Consider the following 22,663-nt stretch of genomic DNA (forward strand, 5'->3'; position numbering starts at 1 on the left):
AATAGCAAGATGCCATTTTTATCTTTGAACATCCTCGATGTGTCAAGACATAAACTCAAAAAGTTGTTAAAAAAATCTCATTAATGGCACCAAAATGGATAATAACAGCATAAATCAGAAGGAACTATGCTTCATTAGGAGATCTTTTGTTTAAATTTTCCAGTGTTCTTAGTCCACTGTAACCACATCTTCCTATTTTTAACTGACAGTTGTCAAAATATGTTCTGTCACAAAACAGCATATCCCATCCATAACAACGTATAATAAGATGCACAGCCAGACAGATCTCTGTTAGGACCTCCGTTGTCAGTCTTTGTCAATCCGTTTTTTAACCATAGTTATTACCAGATATAGGACCTACAAATGGCAGTAGGTTTTTTGCTGGTGGCTCTTTCTCGACATACCAATGAGACTGTCATGGCTGAATACCACAGGACCATAGCTCCTAATAGATGTGTACTGGTATTTCTAGCTGTCACTAACATTTCACATTTCAAGACACCTACATTTTTAGTCATACTCCGTCTTTGTCTAAAAAACACACACACACACATACACACATACACACAATAGGTCTATAGGGACAAGCCTAACTACTATAATAATTATTGTGCGCATATAATGATCTTACTGACATAGTAGTCAATTATATGGGCAGGGCAAGTGTAATTCATAAAGAGGATAGTTAGTGTTTTTAACGAGGCTAAAAGTTACAGTTCAGGTACTCATTGGAGTCCGACAATCAGAAGAGAGAATCAGGAAATACATCAGAAGAAACCGACACTTTAATATAGACGGGACGCTCTAAAACTAATGTGGAAGATTCTTTAAAATCTAAACTTATCAATTAAAGTTAATTTATTGTTATGCATATCACAATTATTTAGTACAAGACAACTTTAAAATCATATATTGTAAAGTACTTGGAATTTTGTTAAAGTACTTGGAATTTTGTAGATAATGAAAAGTCAACTGTACATATCCTTATTTAAGTTAGTTAAGATAGTTATTCCAGACTATGCTGAGCAAGGTGACTGTTAAAGTGCTTTTCAAAGGTGCAGGTGATGCTCACTACCCACAATATCCTTTTTCTCAGAAAAATGCTGGTAGGGGACCATCCTACTGATCTGTTATAAACACCATTTTATAAGAAGAACCATTGTTCGACTTCTCAATTTATTGCTTGAGGACAACATCTAGAAACTGATTTATAAAGCCTAGTTTTGAACTCATCCTACAGTAATTTATGAATGGTAACACTTTATAAAATTGTTTTATTGTTTTCAGGTCAACACTGACCTAAAAGGAATGCCAGCATTGCAACTATGTCTTGGAAATTTTTCAGCCCAAAATGTCAATTTCTCAACATTACTGAATTGCCAAACAGCACCTAGGTTTAAATTCAGATAAAAACTCACACAGAAATGAACAAAAGCTAGAGTTTCATTATAGCATTCAGAAATAGTCCTATAGCAATGCATGTCCAGAGAAGAAAGATCTCAAAGTACTAAAGGCTACTAAGCGTCATTACAGGGTTAGTGTGGAGTTGCAGTTTCTGCTTGGTGACTCCAGAAGTATGTGGCAAGGGCTCTGGACTATAATAGACAATAGAAGCAAATCTCACGTTGTGGTGTCAGCTGATCTGGTTTGGGGAATGAACAGGCTACATTCTACACACGTTTTAATGCTAGCAGCAATAATAACTAAAATTGATCAGTCGGTCTTAGTGGCCTTAGTGGTGCTGGAAGGCTCCCCGTCCCCTCAGACATTGTCGAGAGGCCTCTTGGCCTCTCTCAGCATGATGTTAGGAGGCCTCTGAGGAGACTGAACAACAAGAAAGCGGCAGGACTGGTTGGCCTTCCGGGACGAGTGTTGAGCACTTGTGCAAACCAGCTTGCACCATTATTTGGCATTATTAGGCAGGCTCTATTGTTGGCATAGAGCTGGACAGTTTGACATCCGTAGCAGAGCAACGGGCACTCAGCAGGCTCCTATCAATTATGGAGAATCCACTACATCCATTAAACAGTGTCATCTCCAGACAGAGGAGCAGTTTCAGCGACAGACTGCTGTCACTGTCCTGCTCCACTGACAGACTGAGAAGATCATTCCTCCCCCAAACTATGCGACTCTTCAATTCCACCAGAGGGGGTAAACGTTGAACATTATTCAAGTTATTGTCTGTTTTTTACCTGCATTTTTTATTACTCTTTAATTTAATATTTTTTGCTGCTGGAGTATGTGAATTTCCACCTGGGATTAATAAAGTATCTATCTATCTATCTATCTATCTATCTATCTATCTATCTATCTATCTATCTATCTATTTATTTCTGTGTTCAATGATTCCCTGGCCCAGTGTAAAAAAAAAAATCAGTCATTGTCTCTGTACCCAAGTCCAGCACCCCCTCCTGTCTCAATGACTATTATTCTGTGGCTCTGATATCTGTAGTATAGGAATGGTCTAAAAGGCTCATTAAAGACCATATTTGCTCATCAAGCATCTACTGATGCCATTGCAGAAGTACTGCGCACCACATTAAGTCACCTAGACAGTGCCTGTAAGAACTATGCGAGACTGCTGTTCGTAGATTACAGCTTAGCGTTCAACACCATAGTACCCCATATTCTGATTTGCTAAGATCTAGGTCCTAGGATTTGGTACTTCCATCTGCCGCAAGGTCTTGGATTTTCTCACCAGGAGACCACAGGTGGTGAAAGTGGGCAATATCATTTCAAACAGAGGGTCACCTCAGGGGTGTGACTTTAGTTCTTTGCTGTATACTCTCTATACCTTTGACTGCACAGCAATGTACAGTTTTAACTCAATTGTGAAGTTTGCGAACGAGCCATTGAAAGTATCCTCACAGAGTGCATTACCACTGTGGAAGCTGCACTACTCAGGTGCAAAAATCTCTACGGAGGGTTCTGTGAATAGCTGAGTACAACATTCAGATTTAACTTCCACTTTACAGGATGTCTTCATAAGGCAGTGCTTGGTCAGGTCTCTCCAGATTTCCAGGGACTCCAGTCATCCCAGAAATAAACTGTTTAAGCTGCTGAAGTTGAATGAATGATTTTGCAGGAGCGTCTATCCTCAATCCATTAGACTGATAAAAAAAACACAATTTTCTATGCTATATTTTGTATGGGTTACTATTAGCTTTTTAATTTAGGCACTGTCCAAGTTCTGCTACAAAAAATATTTCACTGCATCTTATATTACTGCATAATTTTGCATGTGACAAATAATTTTTTGAATTGAATTGACCTTTAACTTATTCTATTAAAAGAACAAAATATTCTCATGTAAGTGACAAAAACAAAAGATTACTTAATGCTATATTTAAAATATATGACTGTCTACTCGGGGCGGCACGGTGGCGCAGTGGGTAGCGCTGCTGCCTCGCAGTTGGGAGATCTGGGGACCTGGGTTCGATTCCCGGGTCCTCCCTGCGTGGAGTTTGCATGTTCTCCCCGTGTCTGCGTGGGTTTCCTCTGGGCGCTCCGGTTTCCTCCCACAATCCAAAGACATGCAGGTTAGGTAGATTGGCGATTCTAAATTGGCCCTAGTGTGTGCTTGGTGTGTGGGTGTGTTTGTGTGTGTCCTGCGGTGGGTTGGCACCCTGCCCAGGATTGTTTCCTGCCTTGTGCCCTGTGTTGGCTGGGATTGGCTCCAGCAGACCCCCGTGACCCTGTGTTCGGATTCAGCGGGTTGGAAAATGGATGGATGGATGGATGGACTGTCTACTCTCAGTTCATCTTCACTTCTGACAATCAAAATCCATAAATTATAGTCTGCAGGCTTTAAAACTGTTTTTGGAAATTTAAATGCATATTTAATTTGTCGTTGCTGCATATTTCATGCTTTTTTAGCCATTCATTTTGAAATCTGCTTTTTTTGGCTTACACTGCATTGTGAGTCAGAGTCCATCTTGGTAGCAATGACTGCATGGCAGGGACCAAAAGTGGTCAACTACTGGGCACAACGCACAAGTACATGAGAACATTAGAGCACTCTAGACAAGAACAGGCCATTCAACCCAACAAAGCTCGCCAGTCCTATCCACTTATTTCTTCCAAAAAAACATCAAGTCGAGTTTTGAAATTCCCCAACGTCTTACTGTCTACCACACTACTTGGTAGATTATTCCAAGTGTCTATCCTTCTTTCTGTAAAGAAAAACTTCCTAATGTTTGTGCAAAATTTACCCTTAACAAGTTTCCAACTGTGTCCCCGTGTTCTTGATGAACTCATTTTAAAATAACAGTCTCGATCCACTGTACTAATTCCCTTCATTATTTTAAACACTTCAATCATGTCACCTCTTAATCTTCTTTTGCTTAAACTGTAAAGGCTCAGCTCTTTTAATCTTTCCTCATAATTCAACCCCTGTAGCCCTGGACTCAGCCTAGTCGCTCTTCACTGGACCTTTTCTAGTGCTGCTATGTCCTTTTTGTAGCCTGGAGACCAAAACTGCACCCAGTACTCCAGATGAGGCCTCACCAGTGTGTTATAAAGGTTGAGCAGGACCTCCTTGGACTCGTACTCCACACACCGTCCTATATAACCTGACATTCTGTTAGCCTTCTTAATGGCTTCTGAACACTGTCGGGAAGTCGATAGCTTAGAGTCCACTATGACTCCTAAATCCTTCTCATAAGGTGTACTCTCGATTTTCCGACCGCCCATTGTGTATTCAAACCTCACATTTTTACTTCCTATGTGTAATACTTTACATTTACTGACATTAAATTTCATCTGCCACAAATCTCCCCAAGCCTGTATGTTGTCCAAGCCAAGTCCAAGTCCTTCTGTAATGATATAACAGATTCCAGATTATCTGCTAATCCACCTATCTTGGTATCATCTGCAAACTTAACCAGCTTGTTACTTTTATTCCTATCTAAATCATTTATATATATTAAAAATAGCAGCAGCCCTAGCAATGCCCGATGCTGGTTACCACTCTTAACATCGGCCAGTTCTGATAAGGTTCCTCGCACCATCACCCTCTGCTTCCTGTGTCTGAGCCAATTTTGCACCCATCTAAAAACATCACCCTGAACTCCCACTTCTTTTAATTTGATGCCCAACCTCTCATGTGACACCTTATCAAATGCTTTCTGAAAGTCCAGATAAATAATATCATCTGCTCCACTTTGATCGTATCCTTTTATTGCCTCCTCATAGAATTCCAGCATGTTAGTAAAACACGACCTCCCTTTTCCGAACTCATGCTGACTGTTCAGAATAACTCCTGTCCTTGCCAGGTGTTGCTCAATCTTATCCTTAATATTTCCTTCCATTCATTTTTCTGTGATGCATGTTAAGCTTACTGGCCTGTAGTTGCTTGGATCTGCTCTGTCACCCTTTTTATATAATGGGATGATATTTGCCATCATGATATTTGGGGAGAGAATGTACATCGCCAAAGACGGAGCAACTGTAAAGGATTCAAATTAAGGTAGCTAACTGCTTTGTCACCTAATTTTTAAAAATCAATCAGGAGACACCATAATTCATATTTCCTCTAGGGGTGCGAATAGCCCCTGTGCTCACAATATATTTGAGGAGTTTTATTTAATACGTAATACCCGCTCTGGTTGGGTAGCTTCTCAGCCATCTGCCAATAGCATCCCTTGTATGAAATTAACTGGGCAAACCAACTGAGGAAGCACATACCAGAAATTAAAAGACCCATTGTCCGCAGAAATCCGCGAACCAGCAAAAAATCTGCGATTTATATTTAAATATGCTTACATATAAAATCCGCAATCCATTCTGTCTTGACTCATACTCTTCTACATTGCATGGTTTACAATAATGCCTGATAATAATAATGCCTACAAAATGAGTAAATTATGCCAAAAATATTTATCTTTGGGACAATAATTCAAATAATTTTAATAAATGATGCTGAACTGACTATATTAGAAGACTGTAGGAATATTAAAACATCTCTACCTTGGTGTATATTTTGTAAATGAGCAAGTAAAAAAATAACTATTGAATATTATCTGACAAGTCATTTTTCGGAAAATTGCAAGGGGTGTTAATGTTAAAACAAATTCAAACACTTTATAATACATGATATATTAGAAAGCCTACACTCATTAAATGTATTTATTAATGAACAATAACAAAGAAGCAGAAGTCTACAAATACCATTCTTGTAACTGTTTATTTCATTTAGAAATAAGAACAAGAATAAAATGTGTCTTGTAGATGACAGTTAAATAATCCACATTTGGAATACAGAGTCTGTCAAGGGACAAGTCTTTCAAATGTGATGAATAAAAATGACAAAATACGGGGAAATCACATCATTAAATGTTGTTCAATCATTCATAGATCAGTAAAACCTATGTGTTTCATGGTTAGAGTCATAAATAATGCAACAGAATTATAGGATACATAAAACGAATACTAAATTTACTTACCTCGTTCTGAGCAACTTTAGCTAATGGCTTGATAATTGCTGCCAGAGGAACCTGACACTGTTTAGCAAGATCAGCTGTGCAAGGAAAACAGTAGGTTGTGCATCGTATAAAGCGAGGGCTTGTATTTCCTTAAAGAAAAAACAATAAATGATAAAAATACATATAAAACATTAAATTCTGCTACTAGTTTGCTTCAAATGAAAGATCAAAAGCAATACCAGATTTCACCAACATGTTCATGCTGGAGTTAAAGTATTAACTGTAGTCTTATTACTGCATTAAGAGTACTGGAAAAGTGTACATGAAATAACAGATATGCAACTCCTTTTGCACTTACATGCTACAGCAGAAAATATTTTTACAGGCAAGATGAATGAAACAAGAAAGATTGAAAGATATATTCTGATACCTTGATCCTGTATGACACAATCAGTGGTCACAAGTGGGGGAACTTGACCCCGTAAGTTTGTGATAAAAATTTGACCAGCCCGTTTCATTTTATCATCTTCAATGACTTGAGTCTATAAAACATGGAAATAGAATCAATGTATAGAAAAATTATAAAACACAAGTGAACAATGCACATTCATATACTGTACAACTGATACAATGCAAGTTATTTATCTGATAGAACAAATAACAAAACGACAAACACTTTCAGAAACTCCTCTAAAATAATAAACTCCTCTAAATAATATTGAAACAAATGTGCAACATGTTAATATTTCCTTAATCAAGCAACACATTAATTTCAGTGATACTTTACTCACAACACTTGGAACAGAATCGGGATCGAGTTTTTTCTGTTGAGGACCAGACATTTGGGCTAATCCACCTGGTACGGATCCAGGAAAGTTTGGTTGAAGTCCTGACATCTGCCCTCCAAATGCACCTACCAAAAATAACACATATTTACATTAATAAACACTGCTACTATAAATAACTAATCAAAGAAATGCCATTGTTACACAGTACAGTAATCCCTCGCTATATCGCGCTTCGCCTTTCGCGGCTTCACTCTATCGCGGATTTTATATGTAAGCATATTTAAATATATATCGCGGATTTTTTGCTGGTTCGCGGATTTCTGCGGACAATGGGTCTTTTAATTTCTGGTACATGCTTCCTCAGTTGGTTTGCCCAGTTGATTTCATATAAGGGACGCTATTGGCAGATGGCTGAGAAGCTACCCAGCTTACTTTTTTCTCTCTCTCTCTTGTGCTGATTTTCTCTGATCCTGACGTAGGGGGATTGAGCAGGGGGGCTGTTCGCACACCTAGACGATACGGACTCTCGTCTAAAAATGCTGAAAGATTATCTTCACGTGTCTACCTTCTGTGCAGCTGCTTCCTGAAGTGACATGCTGCACGGTGCTTTGCATACTTAAAAGCTCGAAGGGCACGTATTGATTTTTGCTTGTTTGTTTTTCTCTGTCTCTCTCTCTCTCTCTTCTCTGCTCCTGACGGAGGGGGTGTGAGCTGCCGCCTTCAACAGCTTTGTATTGGCGGTGCTTCGCATACTTAAAAGCCAAACAGCCCTATTGATTTGTTTGCTTTTCTCTCTCTTTCTGACAATCTCTGCTCCTGATGCGCACTCCTTTGAAGAGGAAGATATGTTTGCATTCTTTTAATTGTGAGACAGAACTGTCATCTCTGTCTTGTCATAGAGCACAGTTTAAACTTTTGAAAAAGAGACAAATGTTTGTTTGCAGTGTTTGAATAACGTTCCTGTCTCTCTACAACCTCCTGTGTTTCTGTGCAAATCTGTGACCCAAGCATGACAATATAAAAATAACCATATAAACATATGGTTTCTACTTCGTGGATTTTCTTATTTCGCGGGTGGCTCTGGAACGCAACCCCCGCGATGGAGGGTTACTGTACACAAGAAAAAAATGTAAAACTTTAGATATACAAGTAGAAATACTTACAAGTGGGTAAGCTCTAGAGAAATATTTTGTTAGATTCATAATTAAATTGTATTTAAAGCAGGTAAGCAGTACCAAGTGATGAATGATTATGAGTGCATGTAATTCCAAATGGAAGAGACTAAAATGTAAACTGCATTAAATGTGGTGTGGTAGAGAGTACAGGATGCACCAACATGAATATGCAGTATAATGAATAGCAACACGTTTTGGGTTTTCATGCATGAGCCTTGCACTGTTGTACCAAGAATGGGTTACTACCTTAAACCAAAAAAAGAAGTCAATGACATTGATGAAAGGTACAGACGGAGAGAATTGTGTAAAGCGACACATGAGCTAAAGTCACAAAACAGCAGCAGTAAATGCAGCAGGAATACTGAAACAAGCAGGCCAGATAGCACAAACATGCAGTGTCTTTTTATGGTTCTTGCATCTGACAGCCCAAACTGTCTCTCTCAGTGAAAAATAGGGAAGCGTTGTTGCAGTGGATTTAGTAATGCAAACATTAGACACTAGAGAACTGGGAAATAAACATCACCTTGTCTGATGAATCCTGCATGGCTCCTGTTGATTGATAATTATGGGAGAATGAGTCCATGGATCTGCCTTTCCAGGTGTAAGCAATGCAGTGTAGTGGTGTGGAGTGTGCTTTCATGCTACCAACTGGCTTTTCCATTACTACAGCAACACTTTAATGCTACATTGATATTTGAGTTTCAGTGATACAGTGCCTATAAAAAGTATTTCCCACTCCTGAACTGCCCATATTTAATTTACGTTTTTATTTTCACCTCGGGCGGCACGGTGGCGCAGTGGTAGCTCTGCTGCCTCGCAGTTAGGAGACCTGGGTTCGCTTCCCGGGTCCTCCCTGCGTGGAGTTTGCATGTTCTCCCCGTGTCTGCGTGGGTTTCCTCCGGGCGCTCTGGTTTCCTTCCAAAGACATACAGGTTAGGTGGATTGGCAATTCTAAATTGGCCCTAGTGTGTGCTTGGTGTGTGTTTGTGTGTGTGTGTCCTGCGGTGGGTTGGCACCCTGCCCAGGATTGGTTCCTGCCTTGTGCCCTGTGTTGGCTGGGATTGGCTCCAGCAGACCCCTGTGTTCGGATTCAGCGGGTTGGATTTTCACCTTAAGAGTATTTTTCTTCTGCTCAGTTTCCAAAAAGCCAAATTAAATCCACTGTCACTCAATGTCGTCCAACAATAAAATGTAAAAGCAATGAATTCTTCTTATAGGCACTGGAGGTACAGAAATTCATGGATCAGTGTACTTGTTTGTAAACAGGCATTTTTCAGCAGAAGATGGCACCATTCCACAAGAGTGCCTCTGTTAAAATGAACATTGTACCCCATGTCAGTTTCATTAGCTTTATGATAACAGTAGACAAAGAGCCCGTTTCGACAACGTAAGATGAAACAGGCACGAGTAGAATAGTATAATATATAATAAGTATAAGCACCACAAATCTGATATAGGTGCATTGAATGAATGCGTAATTAGGCCTTGAGCTGTAGTCGAAATCGCGTTTCAGGCCTCTAGAGCTTTAATCGAAGTCGCCTTTCTCTTTGAATTTTTGCGGCCGTAAATCCGCCACCTCCCGCGATGTTGGGGTTAGATGTCGGTTGAAGTCGCCTTTCTCTTTGAATTTTCGCGGCCATAAATCCGCCGCCTGCCACGATGTCGGTCTTGTAAGGTTTTTCGGACAGCTGCACAGAAGGTGACTGCGCATTCGGCCTTGGACATGCGCAGAAGGCGACGTGCGCAGAAGGCGACTGCGCATTCGGCTTCGGACAGACGTGAGTGAGTGAGGAGACTGGCGAATTATGTATTAAGATTAGCTTTATGATCACAAAAGACACATTCCAAAAATCCCACTGATCAGATTACCCAACCACAAATAATCAACTGCCTTTACTTTACCCCTAGAAAACATTTTAGTTTGGGCCTAGCACTGAGTTTAAATGTCCATTTTGTGACTGGGATGTTACAGGCATGTTCATACATATTGTATGTCTTGACACTGTCCTTTAGTTTTAGTTTAGCTACCCGGGTTTAGCACAGTTAGAGCAGACAGAGACACAAGTACCTGTGGGAAGCACAAAGGAGGAGGTCTAGCACTCTATGTTAATACAAGATGGTGCAGCTCTGGACATGTTACCGTTAAAATCTCCACTTGCTGCAGGGACATCGAACTGTTGGCTGTAAGTCTGCGTCCATATTACTTGCCCAGAGAGTTTGGACACGTCGTTGTTATTGCATACATCCCTCCTCGGGCGGCCGTGGAGACAGAGAGTGACATCATCCATTCTGCAGTTGCTAAATTACAAACACAGCACCCCGAGGCGCTTGTGCTAATTGCTGGAGACTTTAACTATGTAACGCTGGACAAAACGTTACCTGCCTTCTCCCAGTATGTGGATTGTAACCCGGGGAAATAAGACTATTGACCTACTGTATGCAAACGTTAAATACGCATACAGCGCCACCCTGCTGCCTGCGCTTGGGAAAGCAGATCATAACCTGGTTCTGCTTCAGCCTCACTTCAAACCAAGAGTGAGGGAGCTACCTACAACCACACGCTCATTCAGGAAGTGGTCCCTTGAGGCAGAGCAGGCTCTGAGAGACTGCTTTGGAACAACAGACTGGGATATCCTGCAGGGATCACATAGTGAGAACATTGAGGAGGTTGTTGACTGCACTACTGACTACATCAACTTCTGTATGGACATTGTAGTTCCAGTAAGAACAGCATGCTGCTATGCTAACAACAAGCCATGGATTATAAGTGACATCAAGGGCCTTTTGAACCAGAAAAAAAGGGCTTTTAAAGGCAGTGATCAGCATGAACTCAAGCGCGTGCAGAAGGAACTCTGAGTCCCGCTCAGGGCGGCAAAGGAGCAGTACAGGAGAAAGCTGGAGCAGAAGTTGCAGAATAACAGCATGAAGGAAGTGTGGGATGGGATGAAGATCATCACTGGCTGCAGCTCGAAGCGGGGTGCCACCATCAAGTAAGACGTGGAGAGAGCAAACCAGATGAACAACTTCTTTAGCATGTTTGACCACCCTAACCCACTCTCACCTCAGAGTACTGCACCCTCTACCCATCCTTCTACTGATTCCAGCATAGGAGAGAGTTTCCCCCGACCCACAATTACAGCAGCCCAGGTAAGCAGAGAGCTGAGGAGACTTTGTGCCAGCAAAGCAGCGGGTCCAGATGGAGTATCAACATGACTGCTGAAGGCCTGTGCGTTGGAGCTGGGGAGTCTGGCCTGTCGCTCTGACGTCACGTGTGATGAAGACCATGGAGCGGCTGCTGCTTCACCACCTGAGGCCACAGGTCCGCCACACCCTCGACCCTCTGCAGTTTGCATACCAGGAGAAGGTGGCAGCGGAGGATTCCATCATCTACATGCTATACCGATCCCTCTCCCTTTTGGACAGAGGCAGTGGTGTTGTAAGAATTATGTTTCTGGACTTCTCTAGCGCCTTCAACACAATCCAACCTCTGCTCCTTAGGGTCAAGCTGACAGAGATGGGAGTAGATTCATACCTGGTAGCATGGATCGTGGACTATCTTAAAGACAGACCTCAGTATGTGCGTCTCCGGAACTGCAGGTCTGACATTGTGGTCAGCAACACAGGAGCGCCGCAGGGGACTGTACTTTCTCTGGTCCTGTTCAGCCTATATACATCGGACTTCCAATACAACTCTGAGTACTGTTACGTGCAAAAGTTCGCTGACGACATTGCTATCGTGGGCTGCATCAGGTGTGGGCAGGAGGAGGAGTACAGGAACCTAATCAAGGACTTCGTTAAATGGTGCGACTCAAACCACCTACAACTGAACACCAGCAAAACCAAACAGCTGGTGGTGGATTTTAGGAGGCCCAGACCCCTCATGGAACCCGTGATCATCAGAGGTGACTGTGTGCAGAGGGTGCAGACCTATAAATACCTGGGAGTGCAGCTGGATGATAAATTGGACTGGACTGCCAATACTGATGCTCTGTGTAAGAAAGGACAGAGCCGACTATACGTCCTTAGAAGGCTGGCGTCCTTCAACATCTGCAATAAGATGCTGCAGATGTTCTACCAGACGGTTGTGGCGAGCGCCCTCTTCTACACGGTGGTGTGCTGGGGAGGCAGCATTAAGAAGAGGGACGCCTCACGCCTGGACAAACTGGTGAGGAAGGCAGGCTCTATTGCAGGCATGGAGCTGGACAGTTTGACATCTGTGGAGGAGCGATGGGCGCTGAGCAGGCTCTTGTCAATCATGGAGAATCCACTGCATCCACTAAACAGTATCATCTCCAGACAGAGGAGCAGCTTCAGCAACAGACTGCTGTCACTTTCCTGCTCCACTGACAGACTGAGGAGATCGTTTCTCCCCCACACTATGCGACTCTTCAATTCCACCCGTGGGGGTAAACGTTAACATTATTCAAAGATATTGTCTGTCTGTATACCTGCATTGTTATTACTCTTTAATTTAATATTGTTCTTTATCAGTATGCTGCTGCTGGAGTAGTGAATTTCCCCTTGGGATTAATAAAGTATCTATCTATCTATCTATCTATCTATCTATCTATCTATCTATCTATCTATCTATCTATCTATCTATCTCTCTATCTATCTCATATAGTGCCTTTCACTATCTATCTATCTGTCTATCTAGTTTCCAAACTATGATTCAACACCAGATGCTTTCTTTCCTCCTTATTGTCTTATTCCTGTATTTTCAAACCTCACCTTCTCCTCCTTTGAGATAAGCCTTAGGTATCCATATCTCTCATTAAACCTCCTATTTGCCTCAGGATGGAATCTCCAAACTTCCAAAGCATATATCTCTGAGCACAGGTGTTCATCCTTATTAAATCTGACCTTGTTGAGGCCTCAACTGCCAGAGTTAATAACTCAAATACCTTAAACGTAAGTTCATGGAAAAAGATATCCATAGTGACCAAAAATAAATTAAACCCCGTTTCTTGACATTCTCAAAATTTGACATCATTAGATTGGGTAGAGTAATTTGAGGTTTTTCTCTTAAAGTGTTACTCTTATTGTAAAATATTTCTCCGTATTAAATTACTTTGCAATAAAAAAATTATTACAAAAACAAAAATAACAACTTAGAAACTCCTGAAGAGGTTCTAAAAGTTTAATTGTGAATTCAGCTTAATGAAGTAGAGTTCTCACTTGCATTATAAGCTCAATTCAATCAACTATTTGGAATGCCACTGTTAATCAAGTTACTTCACCAACAGTTAATTGAGAAAATGTGCTGGGCGTAGAGGGCTCAACAGCATACTCAGAATTTCTAGTTTTCTTTGAAACATGAACTGAGTGCATATGGGGGCCAACTCCACTGTTAGTTAGACGCAACAAATACAGTGGTCACTGAATATATTATTCAGTTGTTGTTATATTAAAAAAAATAAAATAATGTATACCATCCAAAGATACCTTTCTCTTTCAGGGATGCTTATGGTAAAAGGGTGAATGAAAACACTTCACTAAAATATTGAAAATTTCTCTTGCTAAATTAGCAAAGCATACCAACCAATTTTGCCTTCTGTAATTCAAATCATCTTCTGTCTAAAAAAATACTATCAAAATGAATGAATCTACCTGTCTGTTGTGGAAATCCATGTGGTCCAACTTGCCCTGGAGACGGTGGAAATCCAGAATTGGGTAAACCTGGGTCTGGAAACCTTGGCTGGAGACCCACAGTCGGAGTGGATGGTAAGCCACCCATGCCTGAGCCGATTGGTGGAGAAGAAAGGTTCATTTGGGGGCCCTGAGGTATAGGTGGCATAGATGGACCTCGGATTTGTTGTGGGGATGTGGGAGGTAAAGCTGATTGTCCAACATTTGGAGGTAGGTGGGAGTTCTGAAATGCTCCTGGACCTGAAAGAAAATGAATTATGAAACCTCCATTTAGTTGTATTTAGATTAAATTAATAATTGTTCCAAATCTAGGTTAATGGGGTGGGATACACCCAACAGCAATCTTAAACTTCTGAATTGAAAAAAAACCTTCAGAAACCTCCCTATAGTCAGCGCCTTACCATTTTTTTTAATCATTCCTTAATTTTTGGTTATTTTCTACTTTTTATTTTGTTTTTGTCTTGATATTTTTAATATCACACATCAACAATGTCATCAGCTGGCTCGATGGATATATGTTACCATAAAAATGGTTACTCATGACAATACATGTGTATGGAAACATCATTGAGTTTACTAATCTGATCTTAAAGCACAGTATGTTTTGAGGAGTGTTTCCAGCTAAGAATTTGAAAGTGGCTTTCTGAATTAATTTTATTGGTTTAGCATCAATGTAGTTGTGCTCGCCAACTTGTTTAGCAGTAGATGTTTTGTTCTTGTGTACTGCTTTTCCTCCTTTGGCAGCAGCTGTAGTCTACTTTCCATTTTGTTTCTTGGTGTAAAGTATGTTATGAATATGGGCCCATCCAATCCCTATGGTACAATCAGTTTTGTTCACATGGCTGGTGTCCAGTTCTTTCTGATTGTACAGCAGCTTTCTAGTGGCATTTCCAATTTAGTTTGGTCACACAATTAGCAAGACTACATCAATTTGGCAGTTTTGTTTTTTTATGAGCCAGCTCACTGTTGACTTTAGCAAAGCCCTCCTTTGTGCCTCATCTTGTCGGTCTGTGTAGTTCACCAGTCTGCATCCCTGGCAGATGTGTTCTTTGTTCCTGTCTTATTTCTGCTACTGTAACGTCTCGTTTTGCCTTCACGGCAGGCCAACTGACAACTAACTGGTGTCTGCCTTGTTCCTGTGAGTCTGTGCCTCTCATTGACAGTGATATCACTTTGATTTACATGGCATGCTGATTCAGTCTCGTAGTAGTCTCCTCTTTTGTTATATTGTGACCAATGGCATGTTCCTTGCCTGGGATTCCATTTTTCTCTTTCTAGTTTAGAACCCTTACTTGCATGTGAAACGAAATTTGTTATTTTGTAAAAGATAACTATTTGGTCTAACTTTTCTGTATTTAACCTCTGCCCCCAAAGCATAACAACCACAATCAAGCAGCCTAAAATGTAAGTACTGCTTTTTTTATTTTTGATTACCATTTAGGCAATCATTTTAATAAAAAAAGACAAAGGCATCATTGCTAGGAGTCACAACTAATTTAAATCTGCTTTGACTGAATTGTTGATGAATGTTTATTATCTTCATTTTATTAAATAACTCCCGCTAAGTAGCTGAATATGAAAACAAGCTGCAAAGAATATCGCCAGTAGTTTTTCACATTTGACAGAATTGTTTATTAGGACATCATAAGGTGTTGCATTGATAGAACAAACCTCATTATTATGGTAGGGCTTTTGCCCAAAGGTAAAATCAGTACTTTTACCAATATGCATGGCACCCATCTGGTTAGTCAGCTGTTGTGTTGCTGTGGCAGTCGCCGAATTCTGATAGGAGGGCTGAGGAGGATGCATGTAGGATGTACTGCTTGCTGCTGTATATGAGGGCCTAGAATGAAAATAATACAGAAATGAAAGTTAGATTAAAATACATTCCAAAGACTTAATTATAATAGTTTTCTCAAATAAGCTCAATATCAGGAAATAGAAATGGATGTGTTTGAAAATAATGGATGTGTTACTAAGGAATATAATGAAAACAATCTTTGGAGGAGTCAAGCGATTCAGCCCATTGTCACTTGTAGATTTCCCTTATCATTCTAAGTTATGATCGAGTAATAACCTCTGGACTCTACAATTTTCCCATTAGCTTAACAAAGGCTACAAGGTCATATAAGATAAACAGAATTAAATATGAAGTGATCTCATGAGGTGCTTTACATGAAGCTACATAAAATAATTAATGCATGCATAATTCTGCATTATTTAAAAGATACTCCATCCTGACTAATTCCATAGTTAAAGCAGCAGCTGAATGCCCTCAATATTAACAATATTATTACATCAGAAAAAAAAACTCAATATTTGTTAAGTACAAAGAACAAACTCTGTGAAAACAATAAAATTACCTGGGTTGGTGAACTGGAGGTGAACTGGACCCATTTGGAAGACTACTTGCATCAAATTGATTTTGGGTGGAAACTGGAAGACCATGAGGCGCTGGAGGCCACGCAGGTGCTATTTGTTTGTGTGTTCCTGAGTTAAATACAAAAATTAAAATATAGAAAACCTATGAATATATTGCAGAATACTAATTGAGAAATCAAAAAACAACTTGCCATTGCATGAACAGTTTTCAATTTCATTATTAAAGTTCATTGGAATACATGTTGAAATATAGACCTAACAAACAAGAAAATTACTAAATTACAAAATACTAGTTAAGCCTAGTAAAAAGAAACAGGAATGTGAAGAACAAAGTGCTTGAAAGTAATTACATTGTGTTTTAAAACACTGCATGGGGAAAAAAGTTTCTACCAAATTAAAATCTGAGCTAAAATATTTTCTAAAATGGTTGTTATTGTACATATATAAACAAGAGAATGGTGCATTTATAGTAAATTCAGATATTAAAATAAACATGAAAACATATAATGAGTGATATAAAAATAATTTATTCCTTCAGAATTTAATTGGGACCTTTTGTACCAATGATTAACACAAAAAATCTAATGATTTTAACATAAGATAAAAAGAAACTTTAGAAAATCTCAGCAGAATTAATGACAACAAAAATAAGAAAACAATCCAAAATACTAATTTGACCATTTTTTAGGATACACCTATTCTACAGTGGAGTCATATTGCTTTAGTAGTCAAACACTTAGTTGAATTTATTCCACCAGTGTGTAGAAAGAGTGCTTCACATGAGCTCTGGTTCCAGCCTCAGGTTAGTGCAGCAGATTAGTGCAACATGAAGACACATGAACTTTAGTGGCAAAAACAATAGAAGTTTAATAAAATTCACCAATCAGGAGAGGTGTATTGGAAAAATTGAAAAATCACAGAAATTTTAATAATGCACCATATAAAGACTGTAATAAAGAAATAGACACTAAAGGTAACCAGTTTAGTATCTTTTTGTCCCACTATCCTTTTCTAATCAGGAACATAATCAGGAGGCCTAGAAAATTCTAAAAAGAATTATAGTCAACTGTGGCTAAACCGGAAGAAAGTAGGCAGTAACCAACTGCTTCAGGAGAAAGTATGAAAAGTAAATCCATTGGGGGAAAAATTATCAAATCAAACAGTCTAGAAGAAGGCACATGGAAGACTCCGAGACCAACTTACTTCATGATGACGATCTTCTGGTAAGACCAAATTTTACCTTCTTTAAATTAGAGCTACACTCAAAGCTTGATGCGAGTCCTAGTAATTTATGCACATGACCATGAAAATATTATTTTTACAACAAAGCATGGTTGCGGTAGTATCATAGAACAGAGAGATGTCTCCAAGCTTGGAAATCTTTAAAACTAAAACTAAAAATCTATACAGCCAAGTAAAAACAAAACCAAGGGGAAACTCCTCTACACTTTGCAAAAAAAAAAAACAACAGATGCATCTATCTATCTATCTATCTATTCTAATCTATCTATCTATCTATCTATCTATTCAAAGCGCATCACTTTTTCCACATTTTGTTATGTTTACAGCCTTATTCCAAAATGGATTAAATTCATTTTTTTTCCTCAGAATTCTACACACAACACCCCATAATGACAACGTGAAAAAAGTTTACTTGAGGTTTTTGCAAATTTATTAAAAATAAAAAAATTGAGAAAGCACATGTACATAAGTATTCACAGCCTTTGCCCATGAAGCTCAAAATTGAGCTCAGGTGCATCCTGTTTCCCCTGATCATCCTTGAGAGGTTTCTGCAGCTTAATTGGAGTCCACCTGTGGTAAATTCAGTTGATTGGACATGATTTGGAAAGGCACACACCTGTCTATATAAGGTCCCACAGTTGACAGTTCATGTCAGAGCACAAACCAAGCATGAAGTCAAAGGAATTGTCTCGAGGCACAAATCTGGGGAAGGTTACAGAAACATTTCTGCTGCTTTGAAGGTCCCAATGAGCACAGTGGCCTCCATCATCCGTAAGTGGAAGAAGTTCGAAACCACCAGGACTCTTCCTAGAGCTGGCCTGCCATCTAAACTGAGCGATCGGGGGAGAAGGGCCTTAGTCAGGGAGGTGACCAAGAACCCGATGGTCACTCTGTCAGAGCTCCAGAGGTCCTCTGTGGAGAGAGGAGAACCTTCCAGAAGGATAACCATCTCTGCAGCAATCCACCAATCAGACCTGTATGGTAGAGTGGCCAGACAGAAGTCACTCCTTAGTAAAAGGCACATGGCAGCCCGCCTGGAGTTTGCCAAAAAGCACTTGAAGGACTCTCAGACCATGAGAAAGAAAATTCTCTGGTCTGATGAGACAAAGATTGAACTCTTTGGTGTGAATGCCAGGCGTCACATTTGGAGGACACCAAGCACCGCTCATCACCAGGCCAATACCATCCCTACAGTGAAGCATGGTGGTGGCAGCATCATGCTGTGAGGATGTTTTTCAGCAGCAGGGACTAGGAGACTAGTCAGGATAAAGGGAAAGATGACTGCAGCAATGTACAGAGACATCCTGGATGAAAACCTGCTCCAGAGCGCTCTTGACCTCAGACTGGGGCGACGGTTCATCTTTCAGCAGGACAACAACCCTAAGCACACAGCCAAGATATCAAAGGAGTGGCTTCAGGACAACTCTGTGAATGTCCTTGAGTGGCCCAGCCAGAGCCCAGACTGGAATCTGATTGAACATCTCTGGAGAGATCTTAAAATGGCTGTGCACCGACGCTTCCCATCCAACCTGATGGAGCTTGAGAGGTGCTGCAAAGAGGAATGGGTGAAACTGGTCAAGGATAGGTGTGCCAAGCTTGTGGCATCATATTCAAAAAGACTTGAGGCTGTAATTGCTGCCAAAGGTGCATCGACAAAGTATTGAGCAAAGGCTGTGAATACTTATGTACATGGGATTTCTCAGTTTTTTTATTTTTAATAAATTTGCAAAAATCTCAAGTAAACTTTTTTCATGTTGTCATTATGGGGTGTTGTGTGTAGAATTCTGAGGAAAAAAATTAATTTAATCCATTTTGGAATAAGGCTGTAACATAACAAAAGGTGGAAAAAGTGACGCGCTGTGAATACTTTCCGGTTGCACTGTATCTCTCTTTTATAAAAGGAAATCCTGGGACAAGACTTTTTCAAAGAGATTATTTCAAGTCCCGCACTCCTCTCAACCATATTCAACCTAGTGCTGGGGGGGTATTCCGGTTCATATCAGAAACCGTTTTTTATTTTTGTTATGATAATGGATTTTTCTTATACCGCAACACCGGTTTAAATAGCCTAAACAACGTTCGGAATGTGGCGCAGTAGTAAACTGTTTAAGGGGGGACCTTTTTCACTGCTGCACCGCTAAACACGAATGCATCGGAGTACATGCGTTAGTGGAGGTATTGAACGGTGAAAATGGACAGAGAACATTCTGAAACTGAAGCTGTAGCAGACGATAAAGTTGAACTTAATGACACAGAAGAACTTTTGCTGGATAAAGGAGTCACGTCTGTTGTCTGGAGATACTTTGAATTTAAAAGGTCGGATGTGGACCATCATGTTCAAATGTGTGAATACTGTTTCTATACTACTGGATAATACTGCAGGCCAAGTTGTACTTGTTTTATTTTTTTTTTTCAATAATGTGTAATGTACCTGGGTATTGTGTAATAGTGTGACGACATGCTGAATTTATTCTCAACATTTCCACTTTAATCTCAATGCTTATGATGAGAATAAAGTTGACATGTTGACATTATTCTCGTAATTTGTCATTACAGTAGAACATCAAAAACTAAACTTCATCTTAAAATGAATATTTAATTTACTAGAGTTTCTCAAAACCCCGTCATAAGTTATGTAGCACATTAAAATGCTTTGTGTTAAGTGTTCCCCGACCCAGTTGTTAATCGCTAAGCGCTTCTTAAACTGACTTCCTCAGCACTAAGAGGAGGCACAGGCAGCAATCACCACACAGAATATATTAATTTCATGATATTCCTGCTCCCTGAACATTTAGAATGCTCCAAAACAGTTTCAGAAAAGAATTCAAAAAAGAACAATAATAATCTAAGTGCAAATTCGGAAAATAAGGAAAGTAATAATCAGCCCGGACCAAGTGGAATTGAAAACCTAGCAGCTCCAAGCAGGGTTGGAAATAAAAGACAAAGAGTATAAGACAAAGTAAGACATCGTAAAGAGGTTCAAAAACGTTTTTGCGATACACATGCAGAACAGGTTAAAGATTATGAAAGTGCTAAAATTTGAAAGATACAAAAAACTGATAGTAAAGATCGCATTAGCACTAACAAACGGCAATTATTACTCGGTGAAATAACAGAACAGCAAAAAGAGATCGAATATATGGACATAGGTAATATGACAGAAGTATGTAGATATTGTTCAGCTTTAAAGTTTAAGTCGGAAACTTGTAGATCATCTAATTCATGTTGCCATCAGGGAAAAGTAGTGTTTGTTGTTTGCCGTATGTTTTTACTGAAGTGTTACAGTAAAAGTGTAAGTTTAAAAAGTATTTGCGTGTTAATTTCAAAGCCAAACAGAACAAAAATGTATAACTCAACGAATACCTCTAACACAACATGAAACATAATATTCTTTCAATTTATTTATTACGTTTTACTATTTTTAACTATGGATAATTACTCTTTGTAATGCAAAATAGTTAATTCTACTAAGCATATGTAAGTTCCCATGAAAATAACAATTACTTTAAATCGTACATCTGGTTAACCATACCCGGGGGTTGGCGAGCGAAGCAAGCAGGGGCAGAGCCCCCTAGTTCCATTACAATAAGGAGTTAAAGCACTGAAGCTGCCATGGTTCCATCCCTGGCTTTAAGTTTGCTTATTGTTGTTTTACTTTTATAAATGTGTTTCTTGCTTGTGTTAATGTGTTTCCTTATCCTTTAGTTAATAATGCACTGATTTTTTTGTGTTTTAATTGTTCACTTTTAACTTACATACCACTCTTGCCTGTTTATTTTGGGTTGTAATTATACAGGTGTGCTAGTAACTGGGCTGCCCCCTGAACTCCCCTTTAAGGATTATTCAGCATTGGCTGGGACAAAGAGTTTGTAGTTTTTGTTGCTGGCTTACTATTTTACTTTTCTACAGTAGAACTTGCATTTGTAATACTTAAGGTTAGTTTGGTATCCTTTGATCTTGAATCTTATCTTGGTCTTTTGTCTTATTTCAGAATCGTCTGCACCTTTGTTTTATTACACTGCATGGCCCTTTTTGATCTCTTGGAGTATTTTTTGTATATGGCAATTTTTGTTTACCTTATTTGTTGTATTACTTGAATCTCAGTCTTTCGTAATGCATGGACTGGTTTTGCTTAAATTTGTATTGGAAGTAATTATTTTGTTTCACCTTGTTTTTTCCTGGTTAACAAATCAATTTAAGCAAAACTGAGTTTTTTGACGAGGCCTTCCTCCTTAGCTAAAATCATAACAAACATCACACTAGAAACAATTAACCCCAAATACCCATGTTCTGGGCCGAGTCAAATTCAAATCCAAACTATTACATGTACCAGGAGATAAAAAGTATTGTTTATTGACTAACTAATTCCTGCCATAGGGACCCTGAGAAATTCTACATAAAACAAAGACCTAACACTCAAAGGTAAAGACGAAGAAAGCAATAAACACTTATCTGTAAACTTAGGGTTGAAATTACTATCAAAAGTGGTATCCACCTAGTATTGAGACTACACATGCAATTAGTTTTTGTTTTTTTATTTACAAATATTTCAGAAGAATTTGTATATTTTTGCATTTTTTGTGCTAATCAAACCTGGGAAATCCTAGTTAAGTACATAAATAGTCCACATTTCAACATGATAAAACATAAAGGAACTCCATGAGTACTTACGAAATCTCTTTATGAAATGCACATACCAATAAATTAATATAATCAAAATGTGTGTCAGTAGAATACCATAGTCATGAATGTACTAATCAAGAAAAGTGTATAGCAGGCCCATGAAATTAAGGCATTATCTTTCCTAGGATCAGGAGACTAGAATTATATTGGGTGTGATTCTTTTGGCTCAGCTGCCTTAGAGATTCAAATACTGTATCTTTATTTTTACTTATGCTAGACAAAAATAGATGTGAAAAATATTTAAAGAATGAAATGAAATAAACAAGGATAAAACAACCTCTAATACGACAAGGTTAAGTATACATGTGGACATCACACACTT

General features: G+C 39.3%; 1 protein-coding gene across 1 annotated transcript in view; it reads right to left on the minus strand.

Moving 5' to 3' along the window:
- Nucleotides 1-22,663, minus strand: part of sec24d (SEC24 homolog D, COPII coat complex component) — a 72,970-nt gene that overhangs the window by 42,138 nt on the left and 8,169 nt on the right. The window contains exons 3-8 of the mRNA XM_028804988.2: nucleotides 16,398-16,524; nucleotides 15,756-15,877; nucleotides 13,996-14,274; nucleotides 7,214-7,335; nucleotides 6,853-6,964; nucleotides 6,444-6,571 (exon numbers count right to left, since the gene is read on the minus strand). Of these exons, the coding sequence (XP_028660821.2) occupies nucleotides 6,444-6,571; nucleotides 6,853-6,964; nucleotides 7,214-7,335; nucleotides 13,996-14,274; nucleotides 15,756-15,877; nucleotides 16,398-16,524 (890 nt within the window). The remainder of the gene's footprint in view (nucleotides 1-6,443; nucleotides 6,572-6,852; nucleotides 6,965-7,213; nucleotides 7,336-13,995; nucleotides 14,275-15,755; nucleotides 15,878-16,397; nucleotides 16,525-22,663) is intronic.

The sequence above is a fragment of the Erpetoichthys calabaricus genome, chromosome 7 (assembly GCF_900747795.2).
Source record: "Erpetoichthys calabaricus chromosome 7, fErpCal1.3, whole genome shotgun sequence".
NCBI classification, from domain to species: domain Eukaryota; kingdom Metazoa; phylum Chordata; class Cladistia; order Polypteriformes; family Polypteridae; genus Erpetoichthys; species Erpetoichthys calabaricus.